This window comes from Somniosus microcephalus, chromosome 3 (assembly GCF_052327205.1).
Source record: "Somniosus microcephalus isolate GS21.2 chromosome 3, FLI_Smic_1.0, whole genome shotgun sequence".
Classification (NCBI taxonomy): Eukaryota; Metazoa; Chordata; class Chondrichthyes; order Squaliformes; family Somniosidae; genus Somniosus; species Somniosus microcephalus.
In genome coordinates this window covers 328,024,069-328,040,870 of record NC_140989.1, presented here as the reverse complement: position 1 = coordinate 328,040,870, position 16,802 = coordinate 328,024,069, and the positions used below count along the sequence as shown (strand labels likewise).

Genomic DNA, 16,802 nt, shown 5'->3' with positions numbered 1-16,802 from the left:
TAATGGCACAGTTTTAAAGAGTGTGCAGGGACAAAGGGACCTGGGTGTTAATGTGCATAGGTCCCTGAAGGTGGCAGGACATATTGAGAGAGTGGTTAACAAAGCATATGGGATCTTGGGCTTCATAAATAGAGGTATTGAGTACAAAAGTAGAGAAATTATGCTGAACCTTTATAAAGCGCTGGTTAGGCCACAACTGGAGTATTGTGTTCAGTTCTGGTCACCACACTTTAGGAAGGATGTGAAGGCCCTTGAGCGGGTGCAGAGGAGATTTACCAGAATGGTTCCGGGGATGGGGGATCTTCGCTACAAGGACAGGTTGGAGAAGCTGGATTTGTTTTCATTAGAGCAAAGGAGGTTGAGGGGTGATTTGATAGAGGTGTACAAGATTATGACATTTGGATAGGCTAGACGGGAAAGGCTGTTCTCACCAGTTGATGGTACAAGGACTAGGGGACACGGATTTAAGGTTTGGGGCAAGAGATACAGGGGGGACGTGAGGAAAACTTTTTTACGCAGTGAGTGGTGAGGACCTGGAACTCACTGCCGACGGAAGTGGTGGAAGCGGAGACACTCAATGTTTTCAAGGGGAGACTGGATAGGCACTTGAGAAAAATAAACTTGCAGGGCTACAGGGATAGAGCGGGGGAATGGGACTGACTGGATTGCCCTACGAGAGCCGGCACGGACTCGATGGGCTGAATGGCCTCTTTCTGTGCTGTTATGTTATGACTCTGATGTCAGGCTAACTGGTCTGCAGTTTCCCGTTTTCTCTCTCCCTCCTTTCTTAAAAAGTGGGATTACATTTGCTACCTTCCAACCCGCGGGAACCGCTCTAGAATCTATGGAATTTTGGAAAATGACAACCAGTGCATCCACTATCTGTATAGCCACCTCTTTCAAAACCCCAGGATGTAGGCCATCAGATCCAGGGGATTTATCGGTTTTCAGTCCCATTAATTTCTCTAGTACTATTTTTTTTTTTACTTAATACTAATTTCTTTCAGTTCATCATTCTCGCTAGACCCTTGCAAACATCCGAGATGTTTTTTGTGTCTTCCGTGAAGACAGACACAAAATGCTCGTTTAATTTCTCTGCCATTTCCTTATTTCCCATTATAATTTTTCCTGTCTCGGCCTGTAAGGAACCCACATTTACTTTTGTTAATCTTTTCCTTTTAACATACTATAGAAGCTTTTACAGTCTGTTTTTATGTGTCTCGCTAGTTTACTCTCACATTCTATTTTCCCTTTCTTTATCAATTTATTGGTCCTCCTTTGCTGAATTCTAAAATCCTCCCTATCCTCAGGCTTACTACTCTTGTTGGCAATATTATAAGCCTCTTCCTTTGATCTAATACTATCTTTAACTTCTCTTGTTAGCCACGGTTGGACCACTTTTCTGTGGGGTTTTTGTGCCTTAAAGGAATGTGTATTTGTTATAAATTATGTATTAATGCTTTAAATGCTAGCCATTGCTTCTCTACCGTCATACCTTTTAATGTAGTTTCCCAATCTACCTTAGCCAACTTGCCCCTCACTCCTATGTTGTTTGCTTTGCTTAGATTTATGACCCTAGTTTCAGATTTAACTAAATCAGTTTCAAACTCAATATAAAATTCTATCATATTATGGTCACTCTTTGCTAAAGGCCCCTTTACTACAAGGTTATTAATTAACCCTTTCTCGTTGCACAATACTAGATCTAAAATAGCCTGTTCCCTAGTTGGTTCCTCAACATACTGATCTAGAAAGCTATCTTGCATACATTCCATGAATTCGTCCTCCACACTGTTACTGCAAATTTGGTTTGCCCAGTCTGTATGTAGATTAAAGTCCCCCTTGATTACTGTATTACCCTTGTTACATGCACCTCTAATTTCCTGATTTATACTCTGCCCTACATTACAACTACTGTTTGGGGGCCTATAAACTACTCCCACCAATGTTTTCTGACCCAAACTGATTCTACTACTTGATTTTCAGAGCTAAGATCCTTTCTCTCGACTGTCTTTATCCCGTCCTTTCTTATCAGGGCTGCCCCTCCTCCTTTTCCATTTTGCCTATCTCTTCTAAAAGTTAAGTATCCTGGAATATTTAGTTCCCAACCTTGACCAAGTTGCAACCACATCTCTGTAATGGCTATTAGATCAAACCTATATAATTTCCATCTGCACTATTAATTCATCTATTTTGTTGCGAATGCTTCACGCATTCAGATATAGTGCCTTTAGCTCTGACTTATTTCTATTTTTCCCTGATGTCACCTTAGTCACTGATGCCTTATTACCTTTGTTACTCTCTCTGCCCCTTCCTGACCCACTCTGCTTATTTTTTCCCAAAACTCTACTCTGCTCTAGAGCCTTGACATTTCTCTCGCTGCTTTTAAATTTACTCTTTCCTGAATCCCCCCACCGCCCCTTCATTACTAGTTAGTCGGTTCGCCAGGACACTGGTCCCAGCCTGGTTTAAGTGGAGCCTGTCCCAACGGAACAACTCCCTCTTTCCCCAGTACTGGTGCCAGTGCCCCATTAACTGAAACCCCTTCCTCCCACACCACTCCTTGAGCCATGCATTTAAACATCTAATCTGTTTGTCCCAATGCCAATTTGCTTGTGGCTCAGGTAACAATCCAGTTTTTATTATTATTTGAGGTTCTGCTTTTTAATTTGGATCCTAGCTCCTCAAACTCCCTCAGCAGACCCTCATTCCTAGTTCTACCTATGTCGTTAGTTCCTACGTGGACCACGACAACTGGATCCTCCCCCTCCCACGCCAAGTTCTCCACCAGCCGCTAGGAGATATCTTTAACCCTGGCAGGCAACACAACCTTCAGAACTCTCGGTCGCGGCTGCAGAGAACAGTATCTATCTCCCTGACTATACTATCCCCTACCACAACTATATTCCCTTTCCCTTCCCCCACTTGAGTGGCCTCCTGCAGCATGGTGCCATGGTCAGTTTGCTCATCCATCCTGCAGGCTTTTCCCTCATCTACACAGGCAGCAAGAACCTCATACCTGTTGGACAAGGGCAAAGGCTGAGGCTCCTCCAGCACTGCACCTGGGGTCCCCTTACCTGCCTGAGTTGTAGTCACACCCTTCTTGTAGTCATCGCAAGAATCCTCCTCAATCGCCTTCTCCCAGTGGCCAAAGAGCTCCTCCCAGAATCGTAATGCGGATTTTGCCCACTAAGGAGCACAGTGGACATGGTCTTCACCGCACATCAATGACAAGAGAAATGCAGGGAACAGCACCAACCGCTGTACATGGCCTTCTTTGATCTCACAAAGGCCTTCGACACTGTCAACCGTGAGGAATTATGGAGTGTCCTCCTCAAATTCGGCTGCCCTCAAAATTTTGTCACCATCCACCGCCTGCTTCACGACGACATGCAAGCCGTGATCCTGACCAACGGTTCCACCATAGACCCAATTCACGTACGAACCGGGGTCAAGCAAGGCTGTGTCATCGCACCAACGCTCTTCTCGATCTTCCTTGCTGCAATGCCCTATCTCACCCTCAGTAAGCTCCCCACTGGAGTGGAGATAATTTACAGAACAAATGGGAAACTGTTCAACCTCCGTCGCCTCCTCCAGATCCAAGGTCGCCCCATCCTCTCGTCGAATTACAGTATGCAGACGACGCTCGCGTCTGCGCTCACTCGGAGGTCGAACTCCAAACCATCGTCAACACCTTCACTGAAGCGTATGAGAGCATAGGCCTTATACTAAACATCCGTAAGACAAAGGTCCTCTACCAACCTGCCCCCGCCACACAGTACTGCCCCCCGATTATCAAGATCCACGACAAGGCCTTGGACAACGTGGACCACTTTCCATACCTCAGGAGCCTACTGTCAACAAGGGCAGACGTCAACGACGAAGTCCAACACCGCCTTCAGTGTGCCAGTGCAGCCTTCGGTCGCCTGAGGAAGAGAGTGTTTGAAGACCAGGACCTCAAACCTGGCACTAAGCTCATGGCCTACAGAGCAGCAGTGATACCCGCCCTGCTATATGCATGGACCATGTACAGCAGGCACCTCAAAGCACTGGAGAGGTACCACCAATGCTGCCTCCGCAAGATCCTGCAAATCCATTGGCGGGATAGGCGCACCAACGTCCGTGTTCTTGCTCAGGCTAACATCCCCAGCATCGAAGCTTTGACCACGCTCAATCAGCTCCAATGGATGGGTCACATTGTCCGCATGCCCGATACGAGACTCCTAAAACAAGCGCTCTACTCTTAGCTCCAGCACGGCAAGAGTGCCCCAGGTGGGCAGAGGAAACGCTTCAAGGACACCCTCAAAGCCTCCTTGAAAAAGTGTAACATCCCCACCGACACCTGGGAATCCCTGGCCCAAGACCGCACAAAGTGGAGGAGAAGCATCCGGGAAGGCGCCGAACACCTCGAGTCTCTTTGCCAGGAGCAAGCGGAAGCCAAGCGCAAGGAGCGCACGTCAACCCAAGCACCCCACCCACCCGCCCCTTCAACCACCATCTGCCCCACCTGTGACAGAGACTGTAGGTCCCGCATTGGACTCATCAGTCACCTGAGAACTCATTTTTTAATGTGGAAGCAAGTCATCCTTGGTTCCGAGAGACTGCCTAAGAGGAAGAATCACACCCTCCTGTCCCTGACCACTACCTAACCTAAGGGGTGTGACTGCCTCCTGGATCAATGTGTCCGGGTAACTCCCCCCCTCCCTGATGCCCCTCAATGTCTGCACCTCAGACTCCAGCTCAAAAACTCTGAGCTGAAGTTCCTCAAGATGCAGGCACTTACTGCAAACGTGGTTGTCCGGGATCACAATGCTCTCCACAAACTCCCACATGCTGCTGTTGCGGCACACCACCGCACTGCCATCCCTGTATGACCTTGTTTTATTTAATTAAATTCGTAATTAGGTAACTTAGTTTACAGTGTAGTTTCTTGACTACTTATTTGATCTAGATTAAGTAATGGGTACTGAAATTAAATATCTACTTGTAACACAAAGCACTACAAGTAGAGTAAGCAAAAAGCAGCAACTCCTTCCCCCTCTTCTCCGAATTTCCACTCTTTCCAAATTCCCAAATAAAACACCGTTTAATTACACTCCATTTTAATCCCACTCTGTGCAGACCACTCTGTGACTTATATCACCTGTTTACCTAGCTTTTCACACAGTGCAGTCACCAGACCTTATATAAAGCTCACTAATTAAAAAAAAAGTCACATGTATTTTAAAGGTTAAAGAAAGTCTTAAGGGTGTTTTTTTGGAAAACTCAGAAAAATTTGTGTTTTTCACTCTCGCTCTCAGAATTTGCCGAATAAATGATGAATAGATAATAAACATATCCACAGTGAGAGAGAATGGGGGCAGAGACATGCTTGTGCACTGTGTTGGCTCTGTGCTCTACCAAAATTGTTTGTTTACTTGGGAGGCAGGGGAGCGTATACCACTAGTAATTGGTTCCAGGTTGGGGGTGGGGGGGTTGGTATTTGACTTATTTGGTGGTCCACAGTTCAGATGTCAATCCCTGTGCTCCCATCCCAGAAGCTGGCACTTAAATAGCTGAGTCTTCCATTTAGCAATAGTGGCAAAATAAACTATTCATCAGCTGTTGCTGGTGCAGCAAGGAGCTGATCTGTCTGCCTGGGACTGAGAGAGAATAAATACTGATAGCATCTGTGCACGCAGGTAATTTTGCTTATTTTTTGAGAACTGTTTACTAGCACAGCACTAATTTCTAATACCTTAACAACTTTAAAAAATTGTGCTTGAAGTCTACATAAAATGTTTGAAAAGGTACCGTTTTTTAATTACAAATGCAAAATACTGCGGATGCTGGAAATCTGAAATAAAAACAGAAAATGCTGGAAATACTCAGCGGGTCAGGCAGCATCTGTGAAGAGAGAAACAGTTAATGTTTCAGGTCGATGACCTTTCATCAGAACTGGAAAAAGTTAGAGATAAAACCGATTTTAAGCAAGTGTAGGGGGGAGGGGAGGAAAGAACAAAAAGGAAGGTCTGATAGTGTGGAAAGTAGGAGAGATTAAATGACAAAAGGTATAATTGTACAAGGCAAAAGGAGATGGTAATGGGACAAGTAAAGAAACAAAAGTTGGGTCTAGAAGAGGTGTAAATGGGAATGGCAGAATCAACAGTTGCTGTCTGGAAAAAATGGGGGCAGAGGTGATGATCTGAAATTGTTGAACCTGATGTTGAGTCCAGAAGGCTGTAATGTGCCTAATCAAAAGATGAGGTGCTGTTCCTCGAACTTACATTGAGCTTTGTTGGAACCGTGTAGGAGGCCAAGGACGGAGAGGTCAGAGTAGGAGTGGAGCAGAGAATTCAGTGACAGGCGACCGGAAACTCGGGGTCACATTTGCGGAGTGAATGGAGGTGCCCCGCAAAGCAGTCACCCAATCTGCATTTGGTCTCCTCAATGTAGAGGAGACCGCATCGTGAGTAGCGAATACAGTATACTAAATTGAAAGAAGTACAAGTAAATCACTGTTTCACCTGAAAGGAGTGTTTTGGGCCCTGGATGGTGGGAAGGGAGGAGTTAAAAGGGCAAATGTTGCATCTCCTGCACTTGCACAGAAAGGTGCCGTGGGAAAGGAGAGGGGGGTGTTGGGGGTGAGTGAGGAGTGGACCAGGGTGTCACGGAGGGAACTGTCCCTTCGGAATGCTGAAAGGGTATGGGAGGGGCAGATGTGTTTGGTGGTGAGATCACGCTGGATTTGGCGGAAATGGTGGAGGATGATTCGCTGAATGGAGGCTGTTTTTTCTTACGTCGCCTTTGGTTCTTTTGCCAATCACCTTAAAACTGTGTCTTCTGGTTCTCAACCCTTCTGCCAATGGGAACAGTTTTCCTCTATCTACTCTGTCCAGACCCCTCATGATTTTGAACACCTCTATTAAATCTCCTCTCAATCTTCTCTGCTCCAAGGAGAACAACCCCAGCTGCTCCAGTCTATCAATGTAACTGAAGTCCCTCATTCCTGAAATCATTCTCCTAAATCTTTTCTGCACCCTCTCTAAGGCCTTCACATCCTTCCTAAAGTGTGGTGCCCAGAATTGGACACAGCACTCCAGTTGGTGCCGAACCAGTGTTTTATACAGGATCATCATAATTTCCACACTTTTGTACTCTGTACCTCTATTTATGAAGCCCAGGATCCCATAAGCCTTTTTAACTGCTTTCTCAACTTGCCCTGCCACCTTCAACGATTTGTGCACACATACCCCCAGGTCTCTCTCTCCGTGCACCCCCTTCAGGATTGTACCATTTAGTTTATATGTCCTCTCCTCATTCTTTCCGCCAAAATGTATCATTTCACACTTTTCTGCATTAAATTTCACCTGCCACATTTCTGCCCATTTCACCAGCCTGTCTTATGTCTTCCTGAAGTCTATCACTCTCCTCCTCACTGTTCACTATACTTCCAAGTTTTGTGTCATCTGCAAATTTTGAAATTGTGCCCTGTACACCCACGTCCAAGTCATTAATATATATCAAGAAAAGCAGTGGTCCTAGAACCGACCCCTGGGGAACACCACGATATACCTTCCTGCAGTCCGAAAAACAATCATTCACCACTACTCTCTGTTGCTTATCACTTAGCCAATTCCGTATCCATGCTGCCACTGTCCCTTTTATTCCATGGGCTTCAACTTTGCTGGCAAGACTATTATGTGGCACTTTGTCGAACGCCTTTTGGAAATCCATGTACACTACGTCAACTGCATTACCCTCATCAACCCTCTCTGTTACCTCATCAAAGAACTCAATCAAGTTAGTTAAACATGATTTGCCTTTAACAAATCCGTGCTGTTCCTTAATTAATCCACACTTGTCCAAGTGACTTAACTTTGTCCCTGATTACTGTTTCTAAAAGCTTCCCCACGACAGGTCAAACTGACTGGCCTGTAGTTGCTGGGTTTATCGTTACACCCTTTTTTGAACAATGGTGTAACATTTGCAATTCTCCTGTCCTCTGGCACCACTCCCGTATCTAAGGAGGATTGGAATATTATGGCCAGTACCTCCACGATTTCCTCCCTCAATTCCCTTGTCATCCAATATTACCCCAATATTTAAAAAGGGGGGTAGAGAGAAAGCAGGGAATTATAGACCAGTAAGCCTTACATCGGTTGTGGGCAAAATGCTAGAGTCCATTATTAAGGATAAAATAGCGGAGCACTTGACAAATGGGGAAAGGATCGGACAGAGTCAACATGGATTTACAAAGGGTAAATCGTGTTTGACTAATCTGCTGGAATTTTTTGAGGAGGTAACTGGTAGAATAGATGGGGGAGAGCCAGTGGATGTGGTGTACCTTGACTTCCAGAAAGCCTTCGATAAGGTTCCACACAAAAGATTATCATGCAAAATTAAGGCTCATGGGATTGGGGGCAAAGTATTAACGTGGATAGAGAACTGGCTGGCGGATAGAAAACAGAGAGTTGGAATAAACGGCTCATTTTCGGAGTGGCAGGCAGTGACCAGCGGGGTGCCGCAAGGATCTGTCCTGGGACCCCAGCTGTTCACAATATATATAAATGATCTGGATCAGGGAATTGGATGCAATATTTCCAAATTCGCTGACGACACTAAACTAGGAGGAGGGGTGGGCTCTGATGAGGATGTCAGGAGGCTACAGTGCGATTTGGACAGGTTGGGGGAATGGGCGGATACGTGGCAGATGCACTATAATGTGGATAAATGCGAGGTTATCCACTTTGGGGGTAAAAACAGGAGGGTAGATTATTATCTAAATGGCAATAGATTGGGAGATGGGGAAGTGCAGAGGGACCTGGGTGTTCTTGTGCACCAGTCACTGAAGGAGAGCATGCAGGTGCAACAGGCGATTAAGAAGGCAAATGGTATGTTGGCCTTCATATCAAGGGGGTTCGAGTATAGGAATAGGGATACCTTACTACAGCTGTACAAGGTGCTGGTGAGACCGCATCTGGAGTATTGTGTACAGTTTTGGTCGCCCCATCTGCGGAAGGATGTTCTTGCCATGGAAAGAGTGCAACGGCGATTCACCAGGCTGATACCTGGAATGGCGGGAACGACCTACGAAGAGAGATTAAATAGTTTGGGCTTGTACTCACTGGAGTTTAGAAGATTGAGAGGGGATCTCATCGAAACATATAAAATTATGGCAGGCCTGGACAGGCTGAATTCAGAGAGAATGTTTCCAATGGCCGGGGAGGACAGAACCAGGGGCCACAGTCTAAAAATAGCGGGCAAATCATTTAAAACAGAGATGAGGAAGAATTTCTTCACTCAAAGAGTGGTGAGCCTGTGGAATTCCCTGCCACAGAGGGCTGTGAAGGCTAATTCAATAAATATTTTCAAGAGAGAATTGGATATATTTCTGAAGGCTAAGGGGATTAAGGGTTACGGAGAAAAGGCGGGGACGGGGTACTGAACTGGTAAGATCAGCTATGATCTCAGACTAAGATCAGCCATGATCTCATTGAATGGCGGAGCAGGCTCGAAGGGCCGAATGGCCTACTCCTGTTCCTATCTCTATGTATCTATGTATCCTAGGATGCGTCCCATCCGCTCCTGGTGACTTATCTACTTTAAGTACAGCCAGCCTTTCTAATACCTCCTTTTTATCAATTTTTATCCTATCAAGTATCTCCACTACCTCTGCCTTTACTATGTCGATGGCAGCATCCTCTTCGTGAAGATAGATGCAAAGTGCTCGTTTAGTACCTCACCTATAACCTCTGCCTCCATGTATAGGTCTCCTTTTTGGTCCCTAACCCCACCTCTCTTACCTTTTACTATTTATAAGCCTATAGAACACTTTTGGATTACCTTTTATGTTGGCTGCCATTCTATTCTCATACCCTCTCTTATTTTCTTTTTCACTTCTCCTCTGATCTTCTTTCTATATATAGCCTGATTCTCCGATGTATTTGCAACCTGACATCTGTCATACGTGCTCTTTTTCTGCTTCATCATATTCTCTATCTCTTTCGTCATCCAGGGAGCTCTGGCTGCTCAGTGGCTGCAGGGGAGGCGGCATAAAAGCCAAGGCTCCCTGGATGACGAAACAATTTCTAGTTCAGGGTGAGAGCAGGAAACGGCACCAATACAGTCATCAATGTACTGGAAAAAGAGGTGAGGGAGGGGACCTGAGTAGACTGGGACAAGGAATGTTCCACATATCCCACAAAAAGGCAGGCATAGCTAGGACCCATGTGGACTCCCATAGCAACACCTTTAATTTGGAGGAAGTTGTTCAGTGCGAGAACAAGTTCAGCCAGGCGGAGGAAGGTGGTGATGGATGGGGACTGTTTGGGCCTCTGTTCAAGGAAGAAGCAGAGCACCCTCAGGCCGTCCTGGTGGGGGATGGAGGTGTAAAGGGATTTGTTGGTTGTGGCATTACTTATCTCTGTATGCTGCTTTTGCTGTTTAGTATACATGTAATCCTGCATTGTAGCTTCACCAGGTTGGCATGTCATTTTCATGTACACCTAGTGCTGCTCCTAGCATGCTCTTCTACACTTCTCACTCCCCCTCCTTATCTCTATCTCTAATTTCCTCCAGCCCCACTACCCTCTGAGAACTCTGCGTTCCTTCAACTCTGGCCTCTTGTGCATCCCCCAGTTCCTTCGCCCCACCATTGGCAGCCATGCCTAAGATCTGAAATTCCCTCACTAAACCTCTCCGCCTCTCATCTCTCTCTCTCCTTCTTCAAGACACTCTTTAAAGCTCCTTATTTAACCAAGCTTTTAGTTAGCTGGCCTTTGGCTCAGTGTCAGTTTTTGTCTGACTATATTCCTGTGAAGCACCATGTGACGTTTTACTATGTTAAAGGCGCTATATAAATGCAAGTCGTTGTTTAGTGACTCTGCAATTCAGTGCAAAACTGTGGGTAATTTTATGTTATCAACTCATGCCCATTTTCACAAAGTTTGTAGGAGCCAGCTACAGAATCCCATTACCAGAGAAGCTTAAGAGACCTTTCCCTTAATTTTTGCATCAGGGTTGCTGCATAAATGAGTATAGGATTATTTTTTAAAGGGTTTAGAATAACATGAGTGTTGATGATGGCACTCCCTTCTTTAAATGTATTAAAGATGCACCCAACCATATGTTATGCATCCAAACATAGTAAAGGCTAGGGATGGAAGCAATTACTTTTTAATACAAGTTTGTTGAGGCCTTTATTGAACTGTACACATGCTTCATGTGTATTTTGTTCATAGAATGTGACATATATGAAAGTTTATGGATTACTCAGGAAATTAGTTGAGCGAATTATCCGTGGAACTGTTTTATAGAGCAATTTATGTTGAGTAATTTGGGATGGGCACAATAAGCAAAAACAGAAAATGCTGGAAATACTCAGCAGGTCAGGCAGCATCTGTAAAGAAAGGAAACATGTTAACGTTTCAGGTATAATTCTTGAATTCTGACAAAGGGTTAAAAAGCATGAAAGCTGAAATAAAAACTTAAAATGCTACATGTACACAACATGCTAGCATCTGACAGGGAATAACAGGTTAACATTTTGGATGGAATGTTACATGAGGACTAAATCCATGATCTTCACCGCACGTCAATTACAAGAGAAATGCAGGGAACAGCACCAACCGCTGTACATGACCGCCTTTGATCTCACAAAGGCCTTCGACACTGTCAACCGTGAGGGATTATGGAGTGTCCTCCTCAAATTTGCCTGCCCTCAAAAGTTTGTCACCATCCTCCACCTGCTTCACGACGACATGCAAGCTGTGATCCTGACCAACGGTTCCACCACAGACCCAATTCACGTACGAACCGGGGTCAAGCAAAGCTGTGTCATCGCACCAACACTCTTCTCAATCTTCCTTGCTGCAGTGCTCCATCTCACCCTCAGTAAGCTCCCCACTGGAGTGGAGATAATTTACAGAACAAACGGGAAACTGTTCAACCTCCGTTGCCTCCAGTCCAGATCCAAGGTCGTCCCATCCTCTGTCGTCAAATTACAGTATGCAGACGACGCTTGCGTCTGCGCTCACTCGGAGGTCAAACTCCAAACCATCGTCAACACCTTCACCGAAGCGTTTGAGAGCATGGGCCTTATACTAAACATCCGTAAGACAAAGGTCCTCTACCAACCTGCCCCCGCCACACAGTACTGCCCCCCAATTATCAAAGTCCACGACAAGGCCTTGGACAACGTGGACCACTTTCCATACCTCGGGAGCCTACTGTCAACAAGGGCAGACGTCGACGACGAAGTCCAACACCGCCTTCAGTGTGCCAGTGCAGCCTTCGGCCGCCTGAGGAAGAGAGTGTTTGAAGACCAGGACCTCAAACCTGGCACTAAGCTCATGGCCTACAGAGCAGCAGTGATACCCGCCCTGCTGTATGCCTCAGAGACATGGACCATGTACAGCAGGCACCTCAAAGCACTGGAGAGGTACCACCAATGCTGCCTCCGCAAGATCCTGCAAATCCATTGGCAGGATAGGCGCATCAATGTCAGTGTTCTTGCTCAGGCCAACACCCCCATCATTGAAGCTTTGACCACGTTCAATCAGCTCCGATGGACGGGTCACATTGTCCGCATGCCCGATACGAGACTCCCAAAACAAGCGCTCTGCTCGGAGCTCTGGCACGGCAAGAGAGCCCCAGGCGGGCAGAGGAAACGCTTCAAGGACACCCTCAAAGCCTCCTTGAAAAAGTGTAACATCCCCATCGACACCTGGGAATCCCTGGCCCAAGACCGCACAAAGTGGAGGAGGAGCATCCGGGAAGGCGCCGAACACCTCGAGTCTCTTCGCCGGGAACAAGCGGAAGCGAAGCGCAAGGAGCGCACGTCAACCCAAGCACCCCACCCACCCACCGTCTGCCCCACCTGTGACAGAGACTGTAGGTCCCGCATTGGACTCATCGGTCACCTGAGAACTCATTTTTTTATGTGGAAGCAAGTCATCCTCGGTTCCGAGGGACTGCCTAAGAGGAAGAAGAGAGAAATCCAGATTGAAGCACAAAGGTGTGCAAGATTGGGCAGGATGATTTGCCTGCTAATTGTTTCCCTCATCCTCCCTTGTGGGGAAACACCTGGCTTTTGCGCAGCACATTTTTAAAAGATGGCCTGACTGATATGGGGACCCCACTGTGTGGATTGTGATTGTGTGCAAACCTGTGTCCGATCAAAATAATTTTTTTAGTGATATTTTTAATCCCTGTTTTATTTTGCAGGTGCTGCATACAGGGCAGTGTTATTTGCAATGGAGCAGCCATTGAAAAAGGGGCTGACCTCAAGGATTGTCTGGTGGGAAGTACACAGTGTGTTGATGCAAAATGTAAGAAATTTATTAATATTCACTATCTACTTGCAAGCAGAAAAAGTGTAGAATTACTGTGATGAAGCACCAATTGTAAACCTAGTTTTTTTTATATGTATATTTTCAGCATGTGCCATTCCATGACCAAAATTGTGGCCAGATGACCTCTTTCTAGGCTTCTATAGTACCCCTCATAAACCAGCCTCGAGGATGACTCAGGTTTTCCCATAACTCCAATTAAGGAGACACGGCTGAGATTTGGAGCTCATTGTCACACCTAAGATCCCTAAAATCCTAAATTCTACTTCCATGAATATTTCTCTCAGCTCTTTGTGGCATTTAATTTCCCTTCGGTTAAAGCAGCTATTGACTCTTGCTGAAAACTGTTGCAATTAAATTAGCACGCACCATAAGTTAACATAGTTTTAATAATTAAACTTGTGAAGTGTGACTCTAGAAATTAAAACGTTATGTAGAGTGCATCCTTTAAGAGTTAAAAATAGAAGCGTATGCACTTTTTTTTTTAAGTCCCCTCCCTCCCAAGTATCATAATATTCCACAGTTAAGAGGACTTGTCACCAAGCCTCTGCCAATGCTGCTGTTTAATCAGATCTTAGAGTGAACCTGAGCTTTTTCTTCCTCTCAATTATGAAAAAGTAACTTTTCTTCTCCGTTCTGTGGCAAAGCGACTCACCTCCACTCGGCACTCTCTGGTCACGGTCCTCATTGAGATCAGGCGCTTGGCCATTTGTTTCTTTTATTTAAATTAAATACTGCACTAAATGTTGTGATACTGCTTTCTTTTCCAGATCTGGTTGCCAGACATTGGGGCTTGACATCCCAGCAGCTGTCAAATATGTATCTCTCCATTCTAAGTTCAATGTTTAATTGTACAATGAAAATGTTGAATTATTTTACTACATGTTTACCACACAGTCAACTATTGATGCAAATAGCATTACCAACAGCATAAACACTGTTTAGTTTAATTGAAAATGTGTTGAATTTATTATACAAATAATTACAATTTAAAGACAATATTCAGAGCTTTATTGTTTCAAACATCCTTTATTAGTTTAAACATTGCCGTATAAAAAGTTTTCAGGACATTTAACTTTTTCATTAAACAATTAAACATTTGGTTTACAGTAAATACATTTGACAGCTGGCAGAATTGCCACAACCACATTTTTCAACCAGCCCTGGGAGCGATAAAATTTCTCTTGTGCGCTTCTCGTTCTCAATCGCCTTGCCTAGTACTCAAATTTTTTTTTATAGAAAATTTTTGAGAGTATTCCTACTCTCAATGGATGTTTTGAGCAGGTGAAATATTTTGGTAAACATGTGTTCACAGGATTGTTTGTGAAAACCTTATTAAAATTTTAAAGAGAACGATCAGAAGCTGATCCAAGAGCCTTACCGAATAGTGCTTGTGCTGACTAAAAGGCCTCAGGGAAAAAAAACTAATCGAAACTAGTTGTTCATTCCACATACAAATTTGCCTGATCAGGGACTTCCACCCATCGTTCTGAGAAAGTTGAATAATCCTAGATAAAATTTGCTAGAATGTAAAAGTTCTGTTCAAATTTTTCCTGACCCCAAAACTAATCTAACAAAACACTGGGACCAACCTAACATTATAACTTATGTCAGTCCACCATTTTCATTCTCCAGATATTTACATGGCCCAGGATTACAGAAACTATTGTGAAACCACGGAATATTTTAGTACTAAGTAGCGCACACTTTTTGCTTTTTGGGGGAGGGGTGAAAGAGAAAAGAATCTTTTTTGTAGCCTGTGGAAAAATAAATTTGCCTGAAGTGACTAGAACTGAAAATCTGGCAGTAAAATCACCATGATCATCGGTTCTGTAGTCTAGTAATGACTGAGAGACACACAGATTTGTATCGAACCTTGGTTACACCACACTTGGAGTACTGCGTACAATTCTGGTCGCCATATTATAAAAAGGACATAGAGGCACTGGAAAGGGTGCAGAGAAGATTTACAAGGATGATACCAGAAATGTGAGGGTATACTTATTGGGAAAGGATGAACACCTTGAAAAGAGAAGGCTGAGGGGTGACCTAATAGAGCTCTTTAAAATATTGAAAGGTTTTGATAGAGTAGATACAGAGTGTTTCCACTTGTGGGGAAGAGCAAAACTATAGAGGCCATCAATAGAAGATGGTCACCAAGAAATCAAATAGGGAATTCAGAAGGAACTTCTTTACCCATAGAGCGGTGAGAATGTGGAACGCGCTACCACAGGGTGTGGTTGAAACGAATAGTATCGATGCATTTAAGGGGAGGCTAGACGAGCATATGAGGGAGAAGGGAATACAGGGTCATGCCGATAGAGTTAGATGAGGAAAGACAGGCGGAGGCTCAAGTGAAGCATAAACAGCTGTATGGACTGGTTGGGCAGAATGGCCTGTTTCTATGCTGTATGTCCTATGTAATCCTATGTAAACACTACACATCATTCAGACCCCTTGAATATCTCTAATCTTGTAACACACTACCATTCATTTAATATTCTCTGCACGGGAAAGCAAATTTCTTCTTAAAATATAGAATGCATTATTTCTCAAGAAACTGTCCATGTCCAGTGATGAGACAAAATATTTTCATTGGTCTTGGTCCAAACATGGACAAAAGAGCTGAATTCCAGAGGTGAGCTGAGAGTGACTGCCCTTGACATCAAGGCAGCATTTGACCGAGTGTAGCATCAAGGAGCCCTAGTAAAACTGAAGTCAATGGGAATTGGGGGGGGCGGGATCTCTACATTGGCTGGAGTCATACCTAGCACAAAGGAAGATGGCTGTGGTGGTTGAAGGTCAATCATCTCCACCCCAGGACATCGCTGCAGCAGTTCCTCAGGGCAGTATTCTAGGCCCAACCATCTTCAACTGCTTCATCAATGGCCTTCCCTCCAGCATAAGGTCAGAAATGGGAATGTTCGCTGATGATTGAACAGTGTTCAGTTCCATTCGCAACTCCTCAGATAATGAAAACAGTCCATGCCCGAATGCAGCAAGACCTGGATGACATTCAGGCTTGGGCTGATAAGCGGCAGATAACATTTGCGCCACACAAGTGCCAGGCAATGACTTTCTCCAACAAGCGAGAGACTAATCACCTCCCCATGACATTCAACGGCATTACCATCGCTGAATCCCCCACCATCAGCACCCTGGGGGATCACCAGTGACCAGAAACTTAACTGGACCATCCACATAAATACTGTGGCTATAAGAGCAGGTCAGAGGCTGGGTATTCTGTGGCAAGTGTCTCACCTTCTGACTCCCCAAAGCCTTTCCACTAAATACAAGGCACAAGTCAGAAGTGTGATGGAATACTCTCCACTTGCCTGGATGAGTGCAACTCCACCAACACTCAAGAAGCTTGACACCATCCAGGACAAAGCAGCCTGCTTGATTGGCACCCCATCCACCACCCTAAACATTCACACTCTCCACCACCGGCGCACTGTGGCTGCAGTGTGT

At 45.0% G+C, this 16,802-nt stretch overlaps 1 protein-coding gene across 5 annotated transcripts in view; it reads left to right on the top strand.

The window, feature by feature from the left end:
• Positions 1-16,802, top strand: part of eif2b3 (eukaryotic translation initiation factor 2B, subunit 3 gamma) — a 156,701-nt gene that overhangs the window by 132,694 nt on the left and 7,205 nt on the right. For 4 of the 5 annotated variants that reach the window (XM_085983128.1, XM_085983130.1, XM_085983129.1 and 1 more), the window contains exon 11: positions 13,207-13,310. The exons of the other annotated variant lie outside the window; for it this stretch is intronic. In XM_085983128.1, coding sequence (XP_085839254.1) covers positions 13,207-13,310 — 104 coding nt within the window. The remainder of the gene's footprint in view (positions 1-13,206; positions 13,311-16,802) is intronic. 5 annotated transcript variants of the gene reach the window in all.